Genomic DNA, 22,750 nt, shown 5'->3' on the forward strand with positions numbered 1-22,750 from the left:
ATTTTGCTTTCATTATAAAAATGATTGCAGACTTATTCAAGTTTTTTCCCGCAGAAATGTATAGTGGGCCTGGCTTGAAGCATAAAACATTTACCTAGGTAAGTTACCGGTAAGTCATGTGGGTTCCACTAGCAAAGCTGAGAGGGCTGAATGGACTGTTAAACCCGTGATAATCTGAAAGGATCATTTAGAAAATATTTGGCTTTCTTACTTTTGCCCTGGCAGAATGTGCAGCTGAAGTGTAAAGTTCAAAATCAAAATGTGAACTTCATAACAAAAAGCAAATGTCCAAGGGTGCACCTTGACCCTTAGATGTCTCACACCAAAATAGCAAATAAACGTTTAGATGAATTATTAGAGTCACAGACGTTTTTTTTTTTTAAATTAAAACAAATCCTTATAATAGAGAGTCTTAAAGCTTTGGCAAGATTGAGGCTACAGCTAAGGAAATTCCTACACCCTTTGTGAACCTGTAAAGAAGAAATATTTTAGCTTTTCTTACAAGCATGTAAATATATTTGGGATAAGGTTATCTCAATTGAGCTGTGTGTTTTTTATATTAAAATCCCCTAGTTAATAATGAACGCTAGATGACAATGCACAAGACACAATGTGGGTGGGGAAAAAAACTTTGTCCTAGTTTTATTTTAATTATATCCACTTTTGCTTGTATACAAATTAAAGAATCATATACATATTTTATTGTCCTCTTTTTGCTCTTGCTTCTGACTGATATACAAAGCTGCTGTTGGGTACATAGTGTGTGGTATGAATGACAGCTTATCATGCCATATTGCATCCAACAGATGGCGCTGTAGATTCAGTCGGCATCATTCCAAGGTGAAATAAACAATCCCATCAAGTGTCTCTTATGATACTGTATTAAATTAAGTCTGCTAAACTTTGAAGAGAGATGCTGGTTAAAAGTATCCATGAGGAAACATATCTCTTAAGTAGCATTGCACGAGTGCTTAATGTGTATAATCTGGGATTTAAAAAAAACGGTAATATATCAATAAACACGCCAAATCTATACGCATAAAATATATGCAAATATTTTCGGGGGGTAAATAACATCAGAAATACAAAATCAAGAAGTTATTCAACATTAGTTAACTTCCACAAGTCATCCAAGACGCTTTTGTCTGCGCTACTTATTTAATTTAAAGCAATTTTATGTATATTTCATTTTTTAATATCAATCTACTATCTTCCACTAAAATATTTTAACTTAAAAATTAACACCCTTTTGTCTGCGTTTGTTAATCACGTATAAAGATTGCTGAGGTTTTGAGGTTTTGCTTGTTGAACTGTGCGTGTTCAAGCTTTGACCCTGCCTGCATACCTGTACATTGGTTTGTTTCAATTAGGTGGGTGTGGAGAGGGAGGGGGTTTGGGGGGCGACCCTATAGGGGCATGATGGCGCAGTAGTGGAGCAGTTTGACCTCCCACCGGAGGAGTGGCGTTGACAGAAGGATGGTCCAGCAGATAGAGGCGGCAGCATGCTGAGCGCAGTCGCTGCACAATGCCACATAGAAACTTCCCCGAGCAGTGGAAGTAGACTCCTTCACCTTCATGCCGTTGCAGGGGTGACAACACGAGCCAAACACACAGAGCCAAAGATCAAGAGTACAGCGGTGAGTACTTTATTCTTCAAGATGTTGTCAACTCATGTATTCAGGCCCTGTGTGCATGCGTGGAGACGCGTCTTGAGCAAAGATCATAATATTCCTGTCAATTTTCCTTGAGCGTGTCCCTGGTGCTTTGAAGACTTTAGCGACTTTATCTTTCTTTACGTTACTTTAAATGTATTTCCAGTCATGCTATCTGCACACTCCTTCGTTTTATTGAAACCCTTAATAATTTATCGCGCGAGTAAATGGTGGCTTGTGCGTAAAGTCACAGCTGGAGTTTGTTTTGTTTTGGTGAAGCGCTTCGATGGGCCAGTTAGCATGATTTATGATGCTGTGTCAAACTACTCTGCTGTTTACTTTCCCATTTTGAAGAGTTAGCAGCTGCACTGTAGCATAAAGCCTTGAGCTGTTTAGCAAAGTGTCCAGAAATTGATCACAGGATTACTAATTTCAAAGGCAGAGATCATATTTGGCGTATTTTTCAAGTGTGAAAAAGAATTCACTAAATATTTCTCCTGTCATCATATTTTGCAGAATTGTGTCTCTAAATCAAATCAGTCATTAATTTTTGGACCATAAACAAGCCAATAATAAGTCTTCTTGTGATCCTTGTGCTTAATAATAAGTTTTTTACGGTGTTGTTCTAGCTTCAGTGATCTCTCCAGGTAAAACACTTTGGTCATGCATGTGCATTAAGTGAGTCCACAGAGAGCAGAGAAATGACCATCCTATGTTTTACTTTGTCAGGTCAAACATCAGCAGCCGCTCTGGTGATCCGCTCTGCTCAGCACCTTCTGTAAGGAGATTTATCACACGCAATCTGAAGAGATGAGCAGCAACAAGAAGTAAGTGACTTCAACAAGCTTTGCAGGAGCACTTTTTATTCTACGCTGAGCTACTTGACCTTTTTATAGATTCAATAAGGCACAACTGATAGTGAAAAAGCCTTCTTAATGGTGCTAAATATAAATGACGAATGAATTCTTATTGATCAGCTGCACCAAAGAAACAAGTGTGTGAAGAATGATGCCGATAAGTTACAGCATTTATATTTATATTTAAGGGGACACTGCTGGCAGGCGACGTGGGCTAAAGCTGTATTCCAAATGCATATAAAAGTGAAATCATATCTGATGTTAATGTGGGCTACTGTATGTACTTGCCTCACAAACTCCCTCTGTATAGGAAAATTACATATAGCGTGGCGTTGACAACCTCCTTAAAAGTTGTTTAAAATTTGACAAGAGTTTAAGCGTCAAGACAGGATAGGTGATGTAGTTGCTTATACCGTGAATGCACCATCTTTGTTTCTCTAATGATGCACAATCAAGGCTGTAATTGAGACATTAGTATGTGTAACATTTGTTAAGGAAAACAGGCACTGTTTAATATCCAAACTCTCTCCAATTATTAATTTGAGGGGAATCAGGAGAACTGGTGACACTGCATCATCGTGACTTTTTTTGATTTATGCCAGAAAGAAATCCCTGAATTCTCCCCTGTGCTTAAGCTAAAGAAAAACATGAATGTTTTTGCACCAGAGTTTGAATCATCTGGATATTAGATTTCAGAGGAGATTATTCAAATTTCAGCCAGAAAAGCATCAAATGTGTGATTTAAAGAAAATGCAAGTTGTCATGATGAATCCCAGGATGTTAAATCCCAGTTGAATCCTGCTCTGTCTCCCATGTGACCCCCATTCATTTTGAGTAACAGTGGACACTTTTGGTGTGGTTTGTGTGACAATTACCAAGAAACAAAGCTTTGAATATCAACCTCATGCACAGTGAAAACTACTGTCAAAGGAAAGCCCAGTGTGGGTATCATGTGACAATAACTGTAGGAGCTCTTTTTGTGTGTGGAGAGATTCAGGGAAATCTGATATCTGATGACATTCTGCCTTCATTGCATGACGGATAAGACTTTACAAACATGGAGCACAGGATACTAGATACATGACCTGGACACATTATCCATATCTCCTGCGATGACTACAGCAGATACTGTATACAACAACATAGTCCAGATGCCTTCAGGCTGTTTAATGTTTCCATGGTTTGGACACAGTCAACAGTTGCATCAGCGCGGGTACAGAGAACACACTCTCCTCCAAACAGATAGTGACTGCAGTCTACATGCAGATTACAGTACAGCCTACAAGGACAGAGAGGCTGATACCTTATCTATGGAGTTTTAGACAGATAGCAGCTAATGTACAATCAAGAGAGCAAAGTAACAGCTTGTGAAGATTTGATTGCTTTGCACACCTTTTTGTAAGGTCGTTTGAAGGCTTAGCTATTGATCACCAATACATGCATCACTTAAATTACTGAAAAAAGGAAAAATCCTCCTTCAAATACTTTAGTGTGTTAAAAGATCAGATGTTGGAAGCTTTACTCACATTCCCCTTTTTTGTCCACTTTCCTCCTATGGAAAACGTCATGGCGTCATAAAATATAGGTTTCAGTAAAAATGTCAATTTTTCCTTCGCAGCGTTAAATGATTTTCATCGGTGGGACCAAAAGTGTTTCTGCAGCACATTTGCTAAATCATAAGCAACAAAATCAGTACAGAACTTTGATCAAGTCAAGGTCAGTTAAAAGTCCTGAACTTTGGCATGAAATCCTAAAAAAACAATATTGTGCTGTCGATGTTTGAGTCACATCGCTTATAAGAAAATGCGCAATTGCTGTGGAAGTACATTTTGTATTGATACCTTAATAAAGTATTTATATGTGATTTTAAACCCTCACTGTCTTTGTATTCCTGATGCTAAGCCTGCTGGTCTTCTGGTAATGCCAATGAGGGCATAGATTTATAAAACATGCTGTTTAATAATCAATGAATATATCTGTAAAGAACAGGAGCTAAATTTGAAAATGTTGCAAAAGAAATAAAATAACAATAAGGATCAGAGACACGAGATCTGGTTCCCTTAAAAGAGCTACAATTCCCATCTCTAGATTACAATATAATCCTTAAAGCCAAAGGTTATCAATTTGGTAGCATATCAAAACCACAAAAACCTGAAACTCTGCCAAGTCATTTAGATTAATCTTGTATGTCTGCTACCGTAAAGGCTCCCCAGACTTCCTCTGTCAGGTTTTATTTTGGCTGTTAGTTGATGGTTTTGCCTCAAACAATTCTGGGAATAATTCTGGGAAAAGCAGAGTTTAACTCTGCAAGTAAGAGCAATTTTAAAAAGATTTGTCAAATAGAAACTTTCTCAAATAGAAACAGACAACACAGGACATTTAGTCACAAAAGAATGAAGTGCTCAATCATTTTGATATGCAACAATTACAGTGGATTTATACGTTTGGTCTCACACCACATCAAAATCGAAACATTCTTTTCTTGCTCAATAATTTCAGTGAAGTATGGGTACGCAGACTTTTAGGGTAGAAATACAGACATAGTTGGGGTGCAGACATGTGTGGGTGTCTGCTCAGACTGAGGGGCGCTGGGCCTGTTATGTCCATGATTGTTCCATAGGTGGCAATGGAGGAAGTAAGAAGGCCGTATTAGCAGGACAGCTGACACCTCAGCTTTCCACTGATGCTGAATCGTAGTCTTGTTTTTACCACATTGATTCCAAAGCTTGAGAAGTTGGTCCCTTGTTAAGATGGTTTTGAGTATTTAATCAGTATATCTGTAGTGTAGGTTAAATTGTTTCACTCACCCAGATACTGAAAATATTAACATTTAAGAAAAAAAGAAAACTCCTTCTAGAAATAGTGTTGACTTGTTCTCAAAATTGCAAAAAACAAGATCAAAACCAGCTTCATGTTTCCTCTTAATCGCAGGAAGTGTTCCAGTGTAATTTTCTAAATCAAAAGTGTTGATTGGGGAGTTGTTTGTCCACAGCTGATATGATCACAGGGTGGTTGGTCAAAAGTATCCTTGTTAAAGCCACTCTTTACCAGTATTCCCATGCAAACAGTTATTTTAACACATGATTTTACAGTGGTAGGAATGCTGCAGATTCACTTTTCTTCCCGTTTGCATTTTTCAACACAAGAAACTGATGAACTTATTCTGTAAGTATATTGGTTTATAACTGAAACTATTAGCAGTGAGCAGACAATGTTTTCTGATGCTAATACATCCTGCAGTAGGACCCTGAATCCAACCAGCTGGTAGTGTATTCTTCCACAGCTGACCTTTGACCCCTGACACTGTTGTTTTTAGGGTACTTAGGGACTAAGTAGGTGGAGAACATTGCTCAAAGTATGAATTACATTAATCACAAATGTATCTTCTCAATACTGGACGCAGTTACAGCATAAGACGACTGATAATTCATTTGTTTATATGTGAATGGACAAACAACTCTACAATTAATACTTAAAGTAATCTCAGTACTCCTGCCAGTCATCCTCCTCCTCTCCTTCTAGTGTAACACAGTTATTATTAATTATTATTTTGCTAATATAATTCATGAATAAGCTGTGAATTTCTGAGGCCAAATCTGACTCTGAAACACTATTGCTTTGATTTGATTTAAAATTGAAGAGAATGACAAACTGTTGAACTTTAGTGTTAAAAACGTTAAAATTGTTGTTGCAATTGTTACTGAGAACAAACCACTTTGTCTGTGATCCCATTAGGATAAACCCAAGGCTTAAGTATTCCAGTATTACTTGCAACATGGCATGCGTGGGTTGTGTCATGTAAGTGGTAAAATGGGAGGGTGGGGGGGGGGGCATTTTCACTCTTTGGTTGGCGGTAGATAGCACTGCTGACACCTTTTATCCTGACAAAGTTTCTGATATAAAGATGTTTTAATGTAAATAATAACAATTGGTATTGATTTTTTTCATCTATTCTTGTGGCAGCCCCTCACTCAGCTTTAAAGTAGCTGACTCGAACAAACAAAACAAAAAACAAACATACAAAAGGTCTCAGCTTCTGACATGAAACATGTTTTGATCCTTTTTCTTGTGATGTTTGTCGGGAAACACCAAGGTGTTTTCGAGGTGAGGATGAACGGGAGCGGAGTTGTCTTGTAGAGCAGCGGAGGCTCCGATGAGCCGACCCGTCACGGGCCTGTGTGTGTCTTGTCACTTAAGTAAAGCCGGCGTAATCCTGTAAGGGCGGATGAGTAGACAGACATGTGATGCCCCACTTGTTTCTTCGGTGGAGGGTGGTGGAGAGGGGGGCTGGCAGGCATTACTGACCAGATGGAGAGGCTTTGTAGTGTGTGTGGGCGTGGGTGTGATTAGACACAACACTGACTGATACTATTTTAGATGGTTTTTTTTGTCCTGTTATAAAACACAACATCTTAATTCAGTATGTAATAGGTAAAGTGGACACTATGCCAGATAAGGATTCTGAAAGGTCTCAGTCAGTCAGTCAGTCAGGTGTTTTTCTTGCGCATGAGCAGCACTAGTCAATCCGGCCATCACACTCAATTAGCAGAGACTTCCTGTCCTCTTCCTCACCCCCCCTCCGCCAGATTAAATCCATTGCATCGTACCTAAGGACTGCGCTCTTGGCCCTCCTCAAGGACGACACACATTTTCACACTTGAGTGTAGTTTACTCACTAAAAAGCAGGTCTTGAGGTGCTGTCTCAGAGCTCAGAGGTAGTCTGTCAATGAGTCTTTAATGGGTGGAGATGAGCGCCACCAGCAGCACCAGACTGAGCCCCAGTCCGAACTTACTGCAGGTGAACGAGCCCAAGCGCTATGGCTCTACGTTGTCGCTGGAAGAGAAATGTGAGCAGTCTTTCTTCCTCTTTTACTACTACAGGATGGAGGACGAGGCGGTGCTGGACCGGGGGGCGTCCTTACTCAAGCACATGTGTGACGAGGAGGAGGTAGAAGGTAAGTTTACCTGTTCCTGAACATTTTAATTTCCCTGCATGTGGTCAAAAAAGTACAATGTACCTTTCCTCTGAAGCTCTCATTTTAATTGTAATTTGTAAAAAACTGTTACTTATAACCAAACAGTAATATATTTCTTTTAGATTTTGTTTTTTTTTACAATTTCTAAACAACCCACTTGTTCTTTATTGTTATTTAAGTTCAAATAAGGCCACTCATTGAGAGAAACAGGAAGGGCGTCATTAAGCCTTTTAGAGGCTGCCAAATTTCGCTCACTTCCTGCACGTACACTGTGACGGGTAACCTGTTTTCGCGAGCTGGCACGAGAAAGATGTAGAACACGGAGCATGTGATCTTGTGTTTACCTCACTAATCCGCACACAGACCTACAGGACAACAAAGAGAAAGGAAAACAACCCAACAATATGCTCACACGTCTTTAACAAGTGTCTTCTGATAAACTGTGAAGGGTGAAACTTTTATCGGAATTTTCTGATTTCGATTTTTCTTTTGATATTTTTCGTTGTTGCTTTTCTATTTTTCTATTTTCCACACTATTGTTGTAGAGAACCCAGCTTTTATTGCAAATGGTCCAATATATACTACATTAATCTCATTTCAGATCCAGCTAATGCAAATTGATTTAGTGCTTTATTTACATGTTTTCAGGCTGATACTCTGCACTACTTATAATACTTTCTGTTGCTGAGGAACGAGATTAGGTTTGGTGATGACATCAGCTCGCACTACACATCACAAGTTTCTCGGTTCAAGTCCAGCAGATTAAAGGGGCAGGCGTCCGGCCAGTTTTACCATCCAAGAACCTCATGTACTGTTTTGTTTTTTGGCAGATGTGCTCAAAGTGGATCCAGCATTAGCCTTTTTTTTTTATTGGTTATTACAGGTCTTCTTTTTTTTGGACTAGAAAAAACCCAGATTCATTCTCTGTAATTGACTTAACCTAGAAAGCTGAAATTGAACCGGGAAAAGTGTGTGTTCACAAATTCAATATTTAACGTTGCTTCATTAAAGGTCTGTTCTTCTCCTTTCACAAATTTGAACTGCTTTACTACAAATCATGTATTTAAGTAATATGTACAAACACAGGGTGTAAAGCTTCTTTTAGTTCAGTATTTTATTTGTAGTTTCTATACTCATCACAAGCAACCAATTCCATTCATTTCCTGATGGTAAGAATGAGAATGAGTTACTTAATCGCACATGTGTATTAGGTGTATTAAAAAAAAGTAAATGATCAAAAATGAAAAACGAATTAATTTAGTTGTATGCATGATTAGAGTAACGGAGCCAATACTGGAATTTGTACAGCAGTGTCCCTCATGCTGGAGAGGTCAACATTTTGTCAGGTGTCACCCCAGCTTGAACCCTGCTTCAATCTCTCTTAACTTCCTGTGCACAACCAGCGTCTCAGCTGTGTCTGCGTGTGTCCTCGTCTGCTCGCTAAATCTCTTTTTTTGAGTCCTCACTGAGGTCACGCTCCTCCCCGCTGCTCGCTCACCGCCGACAGCCTGATATAACGACACACTGACTGATAAAAAGAACAAAAAGAGATGAAGTGGCTTGACTTTTCTCTCAATGTACAAGATAAAAGTCTGTAAGAGGATCCGTAGTCCACTGGCTGATTTATCTTTATCTGACACTGATTTGTCTGTGGCTTTCTTACTCAAACGAAACATTTGGTATCTGAACTCTTTGTCACAGACCGTGTAATGCCAAGATAGACGATTCAGTGACATATGTAAGTTTGAATTCCTTTAAAGTTTAAGATATCGCCTCTTAGTGTGGAAACAGAGGAAAAGCAATTATTTCTTCTGACAAAAAGCCCAATTACCAAACCCCCTCGGTTTCTATTTAACTGTACATTTTATAGCAGTTTTCTATTAGCATGCTGTCAGTGCTCTGTGGCGTGTTGCCACCCTCCCCACTGCTCTGGGCAGGTCCCAGCGGCCGCAGTTACTGGGGAAACTGGCGGTGGCGTTGCCTCTCCTCAGAAATCTAGCGAACTAAACAAACCTCCCAGCAAACACAAGGATTGCATTTCATTCAGTGTGTGCTTGCGGGCAGCTCCAAAAGAAGTTCTTCTTCCACACAAAAAAAGAAGAGGAAGTCGTTGCACAATGCTGCTCTGGCAGTGTGCAAATCTTCTCTTCTAGCACCTTGACTTGACTATTTTTTATCCCGTCTCCTTCGTCACTCTCCTCTTATTCTCTTGCCTCCTTTCTTGTTGTTGTTCAGCCTGAGCAAACGTCTTCACGCTTAGCTTTATTGCTCATCTATCACCTCTAATAGCACCGTGCTCTTTATTTCTCTCTGTCTGTTCTCATTTGTTGTTGCTGTCCAGCCATCTGCTTCTGGGCCTTGTTATGCCCACATGCTGTACAGCAAACCTTATTGCTTCTTCTGTCGACTCATCTGATAAATGAACAAAGTTTAAGTTGGTTTGTTGCTCTTGCTGCTGTGTAGCCTAACTATTATTACCTAACAATTATTGAAATTGATCCAGTATTCAGGGAGGGAGCACCGGCCGGCAGCTGCCAAATGAGATACAATGTAACTAAACGGGGCACCGGGCATACGCCAATATACAGCCACTAAAAGCGCTTGTTTTTGCTCCTGACATGCTCAGATCGTTACAATAGGTGTCTGACAACACTGTGGCAGCCATGCTGCTTTACCTTATGCTCTCTGTTGTTGTCTGTAACCAAGTCTCGCTCATGGAGAAGTCTCGCGCGAGACCGTAGTTGTTGCAGGAAGAAGGAGAGAGGAGTGAGAGAAGACCAGGACGATGAGGGAGAAGTGCCGTTTGTTGTGTTGCAGTACAGAAAGCAAAAAAAAGGCTTCATTTTAAAAATCAGTGTCTCTCCCTCGCTTTTTAGCAAGTTGGCGTGACATAAATATGCTGTTCCTGCTCATCAAGCTAGTGCCGTACAAAAATCTACTAAGGAAACAAACATTTTATTTTTTAATTTAGATGCATATACACTTTCTTTTCCCCCACCACTATATTGATTTACACTGTTCTCACAAATTAAATGGTTTAGCTGCTTAGGCATAAATACTAAGGCTGTTGTGAATGTTGATGTAATACATTCGCTCCAGGAACAGCATGACTCCCAAGCCTCAATCTCAGCAGAAGTGTCATCAGTAAGAATTAGTGAGCAAGACTGTGTGTTTGTGCAGGGCCTTAAAAATTGTAGTGTTTCTATTAAGTATAGATGATGAGGGGAGTTCTGCCATAACAAGCTACAAAGAATTCCTTCAATGATATCTTCTTTTTCTAGTATATTTTGTGAGTTTAGGCTCAGGTGCTGTAGTAAATGTTTAAGAGGCTTTTTCTGTTGTTTAGTTTCTTCGAGTAGATAAATTCTGTTTTGTTTGTTTGGCTGGCGATGTAGGCAGGGTTTTAGTTGTGTCGATTGATCTTGTGTTTTTATGTTATACCATAAACATGGAACATGTACCTTCTTTGTTGAACCAAAAGCTTTATGGGCAGCAGTGCTGCTGTGGGTGATGTGGGTCTGTCTCCGACTGTCTGTCTGTTGTCTTCTGGAGAGTTTCTCCTCATATGAAAGTTCCTGTGTAATATGAGGGGGAGAGTTATCACAACAGACTAATGGACTAAAGGAATAAAGATAATAGCATTCCAAAATCTTACTTGATATAAAGATATTATGTTTCCATTTAAAACCATTGTTTTTCTGTTGTTTTAATATCCAGTATTGAACAGACTATAATGTAATGTAAGTTTAACTTCATTCTGTAACAAGGCATCTGAAAATGGAATGGAAAAATTGACAAAGGACAGAGGAGCCGAAACTGCAACCAAGTAGAATATGCTCTGATTTATAGCTTCCCTTCTGATGCTCAGCGTTAGCTTGGTATGCTGAACCGTCGGTGTCAGTGAATTTAGATGAACCCTTAAAAAACAAGGCATTGTGGTACAAGTGAATAATGAACGCTGTTGTGCTTCAAGAGAGATCATTGTTTGTTGTGTTGAGGGGTTCAGCCACTTCCTGGTTGGGTCATGTGCAGTGCTTGGCTCAGCGTTACCCGACGTCTTTCCAAAGGAGACGTTTGACACTGAGTGCATAGAGCCTTTTGTTTCTGGAGGACTTTTGATGTTTACTGTGAAAGGTTGCAGTTTTTGGTCTTCCTCTGCTCAGGAAGGAGAAAGTTGTGCTGCCAGAAAACGGGGCACATGGACATGTAATCTTAAAAGACAAGTAGGCAGGTGTAAGAGAAAAATGAATACAGTTTGATATTACTAACACTAAACCATGTAACTGAGGAGAAAACTTAAGCCAGCTTGAAAGGTTTTCATGATATTGACCACAGTGGCCATTAGCATTTAAAGTGACAAGCCCCCAAAGTCAGTCATTTGAATATCAAACACTTACTTATAGACTAGTTGCAAGTGTATTAGGTACACCACAAAAGTAGTGCAGATTAGTAGCCCATTTCAACTCTGGGAACTTTTCCCAGGCCCAGGAACCATTCATGAAACTTGGGAACACTAATTATGTCTCTAGGAACCAGGATCTCAATTTAGTGTCTTTCAACAGTGGTTCATGATGCTAAGGGAGTCCGTGCTGTAGGGTTGGTAGTTTCTGATGGTCCAGGAACAAATACAAGTTATTAGGGATGGGAATTTACAGTAATATTTTTATTGGCATGAAGTCCATCTCCATCTGAATGGCATGTTTTTAGCAAACAGTCTGGTCTGCTTGTCATTAATGACCCTAAACTGTCCAGCTACATGTAAAACTGCACGTCCTGTTGGTATCGTGCCAACATGCATAAAAGGGATATATAGTCATGCGAGCGGTCAAGGCTTCCTCTCTGCTATGTCCCACTTCTTTTTCTGACCACATATTTGTTTTGACAGTGTACTGCAACGTCTATAATTCTGCTCTGTTATGCTGTCTTGAGAAAGCAAGAACTTTCCATGTTATATTTGATTTACCAGGGCTCAAGGTTGGGTTATTATGAGGATAACTGTTAAGCTTTAATTTTGCACGGGGAGTTTGGTTCCATTTTGCCATTTTTTGGAAGTCTTCTGAATCATTTGCATTAAAACAATCTGAGCTTGTCAAGATGTTTGGTGTCAGATAGTTCATCTGCTGTTATTGCTTTCACAGGTCACCACACCATTTATATCGGTGTGCATGTTCCCAAGAGCTATCGACGTCGGAGGCGTCACCGTCGGAGAACCAGCCACAAGGACAGAAAGGAGAAGTTGACGGAGAACGCCTCTGACAAGTCGGACACGGAAAACAACGACGAGGCCAGCAACAGCATCCTGAAACCTCTCAGTAAGTTCTGATGGACTCCACGTCAAGGCTGATTAGCGCTCACGTCTGTCTTTGCTGATGGCTGCTCTCTTTTCCAGAAAAAAGCCCCTGTTACTCCCTGTGACCCCAAAGAATTGCTGAGTCCACTTAGTGGCCAGAAATAGCCGTGCATGTCCTGCTGAGTGACAAGTTTGTTTGGACAGAGTAGGATGAATTTTCATTGGAAGTAATGGCTGCTCAGATATTATTGTGCTGGTGCTCATGTAAGTCTCTTGGGTACAGTGTGTAAGTGCATGCCTCCTGTGCTTTTGTCCTTGGTTGTAGACATAAATGTATCTGTCTTTGTGTGCATGCAAGTGTGTTAGCGTAAATGTGTGTTCTGTTGTTTTTTGTTAGCTGGAGCTTTTTCTGGGCCATACAGTGTAAAGTACCATTTGCCCCCAGGCCCTGCCGCTGCGATCTGCGGAGCTCGGACAAAGAGCTCAGGCCATTTCAGGGGAAACTTAAGAGATGGAGGAAGGATAGGTTACATTGGGTGACTGATACTTTGGATGTGATTAAAGAAGAGGCCTCAAAATAAACCTCAAAGGCTTGCAAAATAATCAACAATTGAAAAAAGTTAAAGAAGAAGCATGTTGTTTGATAAATTACGGAGAGATTTACATTTCAAGGCTATAAAAACTATCAATATGAGATGGTAAACAGGGATGGGTGCTAATGTATTCAGGCCTCACGGGACACCCACTAATTTGGTGGCAAAATTACATTTATTGGGCCTCAAATGTGATCTGTAAAACAATACACAAACACATTAACAGAATTCAAATGGGTTTATTTTTGATTTTCTTTCTTCAGGACATAGATTCAATCAGAGAATAGATTACTGCCAGCCCATCTGCTTGTTGCTGCTGACTGTGATGACTGACTGTGATCGTGTTTTTACTCTCCACAGTCTGAAGAACTGAGCTTCTGTGTGGTTATACTAATCTGTAATAAGCTTCCCGGGTGGCTGATGAAGCGATGTTAGGCCAGTGTTTCTGATGTCATCTTCATGGCTGGAATGGGAAGAACAGTGCAATCTCTGTTACTATCTGTATTGAACCAACTACAGTCAGGTTTAGTCTTATCCTCCCATGACCCTTTGTCAGAGGCTGATCAGGTCCCTGAGCCGTCAGCTGTCTAACCAGAGTGATGTTCGATTCATACATTGTTTATGTTGGTTTTTAGAGGCCTGAAGGTAAAGCTAAATTAGTTTAAATTGTTTTATTAATCTTAAAACCTTTTCAGACCTATCTTGATTTTGTTGTGTTGGTTCTCTGCATCCAGTTGTTGTAGACTGGTTGTTGTCTTGAAGTAAAAGATAACCAAAGTGTCTGCTTATCGAGCATTTAGACTGACCTCTTGAAGGCTGTGTTTCAGGTGGGATAAATATTCCAACTTGTTTGTGTGTAAACAGCGTTGTAGTGAGTCTTTGGTCTCCCAGGTTAATTTGCTCGCACGTGCATCAGCAAGAATTGTATTTTTTGGAATCTGCTGCCTGTGGGCACCCTGTTAGGTCACCTGGTAAAGCATGTACCACTTAATGTATGGCTGAGTAAAAAAAAAAACCTAGGATCCCTGTTTTTTTTCCAGATTGATTAATATCAATATTAGTCCCAATACATTTAAGCAATATCACATGAGAGGGAGTGATGTACTGAATATCATCACGGCTGTGATTCGGCTGTAGGCACCAGGACACAGGCCTGTCTGTATTTGGAGATAAGAAGGGTCACAGCCTAGACAGCGTCTGGGTGTTGTTCTTTTTATTGTGCTTGTAAAGTCTGATCTTTCTGTTGGGGTCTTATTTCCAAACTGCATCTATTCAGGTTGATGTATGAAAGTGCATGATTTAAAATCATATTCACAATCAGCCAGTCTGTCTTGGCTACATTAAGTCTGTACAATGCCTTTTGAGGAAACATTACACAACTCAATTGTTTACAGCAACATTGCACATTCTCAATTCATGGAACATGCAACTGTGTTGGCTGGAGTATCCGAGCACTGACGTTTTGTTTACAGTCAACACTTTGGTACCCTGCCGGGTCATATGGGTGAGATAGCGTAAGTGTTGTTGATGTCTGTAAAATCTGTCATGGAATTGGCAATTGGCAATGTCATAACAAAGACATCACACAGTACAATTGGTATTGTTGTACAGTCATTCACTTTATTTTATGTCAACAGAGTCTGGTACATTTTATATGCCATTTGATGAGAGCCATTTAGTGCTGTTGTCACCAGTCCCATATTCAGGCTGATTACTTATGATTAGGTTATGAGTAAGTGTTTGTTCCTACTATTAGACTCGAGCTTTAGCTTATTGGGGGAACTATCAATAAAATCCCGCTAGCAGAGTTTCTCAAAGTAATCAAAAAATGTCAGCTTTTGGTATACACTGAACAAGATTCCTGGCACAGTTTAATTAGCAGAGAAAAGAGAATGATGCAAATACAATTCACATAAAAAACAATAAAATACAGTAAAATGTCTGAGCAGCACAACCTCAGCAGCAGGAATATTCTTTTATTCCTTTGAAGTGCTTGAAAATTAAAAACATACATTTTATATCAGCACCGTAAACCACCGCAACCATATCAGTGTTGTTAAACAATCAACAAGCTACTTTTAAAGATAAGTTAAAGAAAGTTAAAATAGTGGTTTAATTACATGTTGTTCACTTCTCCCCAATGGCCCAGTTGAGGGGGTATAACATGACCAAGCATTATAAATTCACTACACAAGGACAGCTTCAACTTCAGGTGTGTCCCCCGACCCCCCGTGCACGTTTGTTTTCTGTCTCCATCACTAGCAGCCATCATGGTTTCTCTTTGTTTGAGTAGAAAACACAAGGTACTTTAGAGAAGTTATGTTGCTGCATCTCGTTGGCTTGTTTTTGTCACTATTAACTTGGAGGAGATTTGTTCCTGTCATGATTTCAGTGTGTACGCAGCAACAGCCTCGAGTAGCAGACAGGAAGCAGTTGGGTTACTGGGAGTAAAGTAAAAAAAAGAAAAAGGAATATCATAGTTTTTAAAATGTTTTTCCATATGTTGTCATGTATACACTGCAAGTAGACCACTACATAACTATACGTTTAACATTTCTAAGATAAGAATAGAAATGATTTCCTCCCAAGCTTGTGATCAGATTTAGAATCAGAATCAGAAATACTTTATTAATCCCTGGGGGGAAATTCTGATCAATATAAGTGGTTGATCACTTTAACAGTGATCACTGTAAGCGGTTTCCGCTGCTGTGTCTTTTTAGAACAGCTCTGTCTTTGAGAGATGAAACTTAAATCTGCAGGCATCTGTCAGGCACGCAAAAACTGACAGGCATGCAGTATACCTAATGTCCTGCTGTTATTCACTGCCCTTCTCTGTGCTACTCTCTCTGGGAGACATGGCCGCCCCCAGGGGAAGGCCCATGTCTGTTGTCTGACTGAAATCCTCTTGTTTGGTCAGATGGACTCTGCAGGGATGGCGAGTCCATCCTCCTGGCTACATGTGTGTTTACTGCAGGGCCATTTGACCTCGGCTCATTTTGATGAGCGTGTTTTTTTTCCAAAGCAATCCCTGTCCACTTTTTAGTAGGATCAAATGTTCTCCTAAAGTGGATTACAAAGATTACTTAGAAACTTGGTTCACATACAAATGGGTTTAATTTCCCCAAATCAGAGAGGGTAAGCCAAGACTGCTGTCGTGTTTGTTTGTTTTTTTTGTATTAACATCTCCAATTTAATGTCCTTTCTTCACACAATGATAGAATTGAAAATACAATCCTGAGATGTAAGAAGACTTTCCACATCGATTAGATAATGCAAAGGTCAAGGTAGAAACCTGTTTGGTTCTGCTTCCTGAACATTTGACATGCTGCAGATATCCAGCTTTCACATGGAAACATTAATACATGTTAATCATTACAGCCAGTTCATTTTATTTATAAGAAAGAGCACATGCATCTGACACCCCTCACTGATACGTTAAGTATATTTGGCTGATTATACTTTTACTTCAGCAAGGCTTTGAAAACAGTGTTGTATGGACTCTTGTAGTAAAGTAAAGGCTCTGAATACCACTGCTGTACAGAGCAGTAGGCTGTGATATTCTTCAGTGTCATAGAAAATAAAAAAGCTATGTCAGTAGAAAAGGTCTCTATTGATTTGATAACCTACTTAAAGCCTGAAAAAATCATTTTTTAAAAGTGTGTCTTTCTGGACATGAGTTATACTTATGATGAATTCATTTACATTGACTGACACACATCCCTCAGTTTTTGTGCATGTGTTCAAGTCTTCAAGTTTTATTTTCTGCCACAAACAATTATTATTTAGAAACATTATATGGGCTTTACGACTGAGAGGATCAATTACATTTCTCATTCCATACATTGCATTAGATGAAATAGCTTTTTTAGGCGGCCCATTCTTTACCATAATGTTTTTCATACTTTCTGTGCACCTGCATCGTCTGATTTAGTTCAGTAAAGTATAACTTAAAGTCAGACCTTAGTCTGACTGTGGACATGAGTGGACATGAGTTTGCTGCCATCATCGCACCAGTGCACAACGTACAGCGTGTTTGAGACTGTGGCTATTCCCTTTACTCAGGGTCTCGTGACAACTTTTCATTCTGCACGTTAACTCTAATGTTTACAGAGAAAGTGAAGTATTTGCTGTCCTGTCATGGATTCTGGCCTTGTATGATTGTTGTCATTGGTGGAGAAAAGGGTTAAATCTTAAGCTATAAAACACTTTCAGGGTTTCTAGCCTTAACGAAGTACCTCGTCTTCTTATCAATATTTTTGCCCCCTTCAGATAGTATGCAATCAGACATAGTTGATACTGACCTTCTAGACTCACTTCACTTTGTTGATGGTTTGACGCCTTCTCTGTTTAGGCCCTGAAGATCTCTATTGATTCTGACAAACCTGAAGTACATCTTATTCATCCTCCAACCTGAAGTCTTTTATCCCCACTTGGCAGATTTTCAAATTTCTAATTTAAACGTGTGAATGCATTCTTATCTAATCTGTTTATCACTACATACACCTTTTTCTCTTTCCTGATGTAATTCATTCCATATTCCTGCAAATCAAATAATAGCCTCCCTGATTATAAGGTTGTTGTCCCCCTCAGTTCAGAACATGCTGTATTCGGTCTTTTCGGGTCTGATCTTCGGCTGGTCGTATACCTAGCATTCACTTGAAAAACTTTAGAAATATCTGTCACCCCCTCACATCTCAAGACAAAAAATTACAAACGTTGGGGTATGAATATGAGGAGGAAGAGTGCATGTATTCCTTTTAAAGACAAATTCACACTTAAACTTGTCCTGCTGTGATGGGGCCTGTGGCTGTATATCCAGTATACCTGCAGACTGCATAGCTTTACTTTCATTTCATGTTCGGTCCCCCCAGCTGGTATTTGTTAGATTCCCATCAGAACCTGCCCACCTCGGCCATCACAACAAAATACCAGAGCTAGATGCTCTGGGTATAAACACTGCACTTTCAATGAATCCCCCTCTGGGTGTTACTCTGCATTCAGCCCGATCCCTGCTCTCTGCCCGTGTGCTCGCTGCCCTGCATACTGAATGTCAGACTTAGTGGCATGGAAAACATTTCCTGTATTCCCAGTGATCCTGTCTTCAGTTTGAATGAGGTGACGGGGAGCTGCGTTATCACTGCATGTACAGTCAAACACAGTGAACGTGCTATTAGATCCCATGTAGCCTTTTACTGTGCTGGGTTCTTCAGAAAGGTCAGCAGAGAGGGAAGGTATTTGTGTAGGATGCATGTCAAGAGTGGGACTAAACAGGCCTTTAGTGGCAGCCACACTAAGCTTTCTGCCGGGCAGTGGGCATTCTTCCTCCATCCCCTATCCCATGAGCCTCTGCTGCTGGGACAAAGTCCTCTTTGTATGCCCATGGCTCTTGGCTAGAGCACACAGAGCTTTGAAATTGCGTTTGAACGATGGGATTTTCATTTCTATCCCTCCTTTTCGTGCTTGCTCTCACCCCTCTTTGCTTTCACTCTGCACTGAGCCTCACCCCTCCCCCCCCCAACCCTTCTCACCCCTCTCACCCTTCTCACCCTCAGCTTTCTCTTGGCAATACTCGAGTGGGACAGTAATGCATTGACACCAACACTCTGCTTGTTACCAGATTTAGTTTTTGCTGAATAGCATGGATAGGAAGCATTCATTTATCATGCAGAATTAGAAATTCCCCTTTTGATAAAATGTTGACAGTTTTAAATGCGTACTGTGTATTACAGGAAGCATTATATGAATAATTTATATAATATATTGTAATATATATATATTTTAACCCTCATTCCCTTCATGCTAAATCCTTTTATGATGATAAAGTAAAATAAATGCTAGATTGTTATAGTTAATAGCTGTTGTCATTAAGATTAAAATATAAAGGATGTCATTTGAACATGCAGATAAGGTACAGACTTTAAAATCTGGGTGTCAGGTAGCGTTTCCTATCTTTTTATTGAAATACTGGACTACTGACAACTGTAGGGGACGATAACCCATAACCGCCATGTTCTTGTTTTTTTTTTGGCCCTTCTTGTTTGACACTTCTATGTGAGTATATTGAATGTCAAATAAATTCAAGAAGAAGCCAAGAGCAAAGAGAATATTTTTACCCATCAGCTGTTCCTGTCCGGTGCTGTGAAAGGCAATAGGGAATACACATACGGATTAGATCTGCAAAATCTGCGTCAGAAAGCCGAAACTGGCAACAACATTGAATTTAAAGGCTCACCTAGCTACCTAACATCGAGCAGTCAAAGTGCTACTGCCCCTCACAGCACCCAGTTGCAGAGCTGCCTCTACAAGCTGCTGCCAGTCGTTGGTTTGGAGTGGCTGAAGCCTCTGGGCGAGGTGCCACTTGTGAAAGTAACAGGCAAAAATGTCCTGTAGCCACAGTTAATATATTTCTGGCTAAGGAGATTGTTTCATTTATCTTATTTATAAAGCACTAATTATTACTCATTTATATGCTTCCTTCAGGAAATCTTGATCTTGATCTTTTAGGAAAGAAAATGACGCTTTAGTATTTGTGGATTGTTATAATATTTGTATTTTTATGGCTAAATATTTCATGCTCTTGTGAAAGAAAACAAACTAACTTTTTCTTTACCCCTTTTTATTGACTGTACTCAGGTTTAAGGTATACAGCAGGAGCTGCTCTGTGTGTCTGAGGCTTTGACCATCCTTTTGCATTGTTTGCATGTGATTTTGGCAATATAGGCATTTAAAGCATGTTTTAACTGTTTACTGTAATCAGAGTGAATTGCAGTGCAGATGAGTGTCAGCTAAAAGTGTGAAACGCACTTGTAAATTATTCCCCCTGAGGTGCTATTAAACAGGTTGCAGTGACTTAAGCTAGTTGCAGCTTGTGTAAACCTGTCAGTGTGTATGTGTGTGTGTGCCAGCAGACAGTTTATCCCCCCACCCAGTAATCTTACAGCTGCTTGTCTGGCTCGTGCCTGCTGTTGTTGTAATTGTCCTGCAGAACATGCAAAGGAGAGAAACCTGCCTTCACCTCATTTACTGTTTAGTCACTTTCATTTGACTGCCTCAATGAATGAATGACTCAATGTGGTGAGTGGTATAATGTATGGTGTTGTGTGGATGTAGATGTCAAACTTTCATCTGCACAGAGAGCCCAGTTAAAGACTCAACTCAAAGGTTAACCATGATTATTTTGCCTCCTCAGTGATGCAGAGATCTTCTTCATTTAAGAACACAATAACACTTATAATTTCCCTTCTCACAAGTTTGGAGCCATGAGGTGGAGGGACGTTGTTGTTGCCCTGTGTGCCACTCTGTGAAACTGGACAAACTGAGTAACAAGCTGGGTGGTCACTCTGTCAGAGCTTGCAAACCATTTGGTTTTTTGCTGGCACGTTTTCGTGTCCATGACAGTTTTTGTAATGCTTTTTTGACTGACAAGATTAAGAGGAAACTCGGAGTATTTCCGGTAATAAAGTAGTAAAAAAAACTACATTCAATAAACACAGTCGTCACCTTCGTGCAGTAGAATTATTAAGCTGTTATGTAATCCCATCAGATCAGGCAGCTTTTTTATTATCACTCTCCCTTTGTCTCTCACACAAATGTGTTTGTACCCCTTTGATTGTGGGGGCCCTCTCTGACCTACTGCATTTCTTTACCATCAGAACTACATGCTAGTGTCCAGCTTCCCCTGTTTCCAACACTATCCACTGTCCTCTCTCTCTCAGTAAAGATCCATATGAGGAAATGAAGGCAGAGAACATGTCCCCACTTTGCAAAAAGTCTCAGAGCTCAAAGAGGTCCTTAAACTAATGAACTGCATATAAAGTCATGAAAATGTCTGATAAGTAAAACCAAAATGTGCTTAATTTCTCCCACTCTCTCTCCCAGACTCTGCTGCACCTATTGGGAGGAACAAAGGTGTGATTGGACAAAATCACACCTTTATAATTCAAATTTGTCCATTTAGTTTGGTGACTTTCATAGCTTGACTAAACTGTAGTCCTTAGCAGAGGTGTTTTCATTGAGATAACACCTGTATGTAACGTCGCCTAGTTCTCACTTAGTGTTTACTAAGTGGAGGTTTATGCATGACTCAATTTAAAAAGGTTGCACTGCACAAGCACGTTCTTAAGTAGTTTTGGGTTGTAACTGAATATTTAAACCCACTACCTGCCAGGTGTAAATGTACTGTAGCTAACTCAACCAACAGAAATAATGTAAGCTTGCCAGTATGTGTGCTAATGTTGCTAACATGAGATGATATGGTTTTGCTTCTCTGTAACTGTTACTTTTGCTAGATTGAGATACTGCAGTGACTTCCTGTTGACATTGTTTGTTGCGCTTGATGAGACAACACTATTGATACTCCCCATAAACTGATTTACACATTATTAAGGTTTTAACAAGCTTTCTTTAGTTTGAACTATTCAACCTAATTTAGCAAAGTCACCACTTGAAACTAGCTAGTAGTTGGGAAGGACTACGTTCAAACAAAGTAATGAATTCATGAATAGCTGGTGCAAACTCATCCACAGCCTTTAAATGTGGAGGCGCCTTCATCAAGTCTTTAATCATTTTCCTTGCAGCATGTTCAAGAGAGTCGAGCTACTTCTACTAAAAAAAACATTGCAGTCCTTAAGCAGAGATGTGCTCATTTCCTTTATGTGCACTTTCAAGAATCAAGCAGTAGCTCTATTGATGCACCATGCAACGGTCTTGTGTGGTCGTTTGCTGATGACATAATTATCTTTGTGTACAGTTTTCTACATGCATGGGCCTGCTCTCATGAGAGGGGGTTGTGATTGTTTGTGGGCTTTCATGCAGAGTTCAAATATTGTTTCCACTTGTTAGAACAAGCTCAGATGGTGTCATCCATTTACAGCATGTTTGAAAAGCACTGAAACGTTTATTTTATGTATCAGTCCTGTTGAAATTCTGTTTGTGTTGCTCTCTAAATATTCAAATGAGAAGACAAGGGGAAGGAAAGCCAAGCCTCGGCTGAAGAATAGGCCAGTTTGTGAACCATTTCCTAATTGTTAATGAGGGGCTCCAGGGCAGCTTGCCAAGGCTGGAGGGCCAATGGCAAAGGCCTGTTTGAACAGAGGGGGCAGAGAGGGAGAAGGGGGTTAGCTGTGGGGACACTGTCACTAAGGGGGACCCCCAAACCCCATCGGCCCCCTCCTACCTGGTTCTCAAAGTGCTGGAGCAGGCAGCTGAGAGCTACTGTCACTTCCACCCAAGACTTAAATGAGGGTCTAGCTGCAACTTTGGGACTCTGGTGAGCTTCTGTTGCTTACCGACTGCTATCAGAGGAGCAAGCCCTGGGTCAGCTGATTTGAAGAGGAAAGGGGGGGTCACTGAGTTGTTAAAGATGTCCAACAACAACAATAAC

The 22,750-nt window shown here is 40.1% G+C and overlaps 1 protein-coding gene across 3 annotated transcripts in view; it reads left to right on the plus strand.

The window, feature by feature from the left end:
• Positions 1-1,551: 1,551 nt before the first annotated feature.
• slc4a4a (solute carrier family 4 member 4a) overlaps positions 1,552-22,750 on the plus strand; it is a 58,665-nt gene continuing 37,466 nt past the window's right edge. For all 3 annotated transcript variants that reach the window (XM_069682843.1, XM_069682841.1, XM_069682842.1), the window contains exons 1-4: positions 1,552-1,637; positions 2,382-2,479; positions 7,391-7,464; positions 12,624-12,797. In XM_069682843.1, coding sequence (XP_069538944.1) covers positions 2,463-2,479; positions 7,391-7,464; positions 12,624-12,797 — 265 coding nt within the window. In that variant the 5' untranslated portion in view covers positions 1,552-1,637; positions 2,382-2,462. The remainder of the gene's footprint in view (positions 1,638-2,381; positions 2,480-7,390; positions 7,465-12,623; positions 12,798-22,750) is intronic.

The sequence above is a fragment of the Semicossyphus pulcher genome, unplaced genomic scaffold, assembly GCF_022749685.1.
Source record: "Semicossyphus pulcher isolate SPU_LCO1_2020_fin unplaced genomic scaffold, fSemPul1.0.p SCAF_6, whole genome shotgun sequence".
Classification (NCBI taxonomy): domain Eukaryota; kingdom Metazoa; phylum Chordata; class Actinopteri; order Labriformes; family Labridae; genus Semicossyphus; species Semicossyphus pulcher.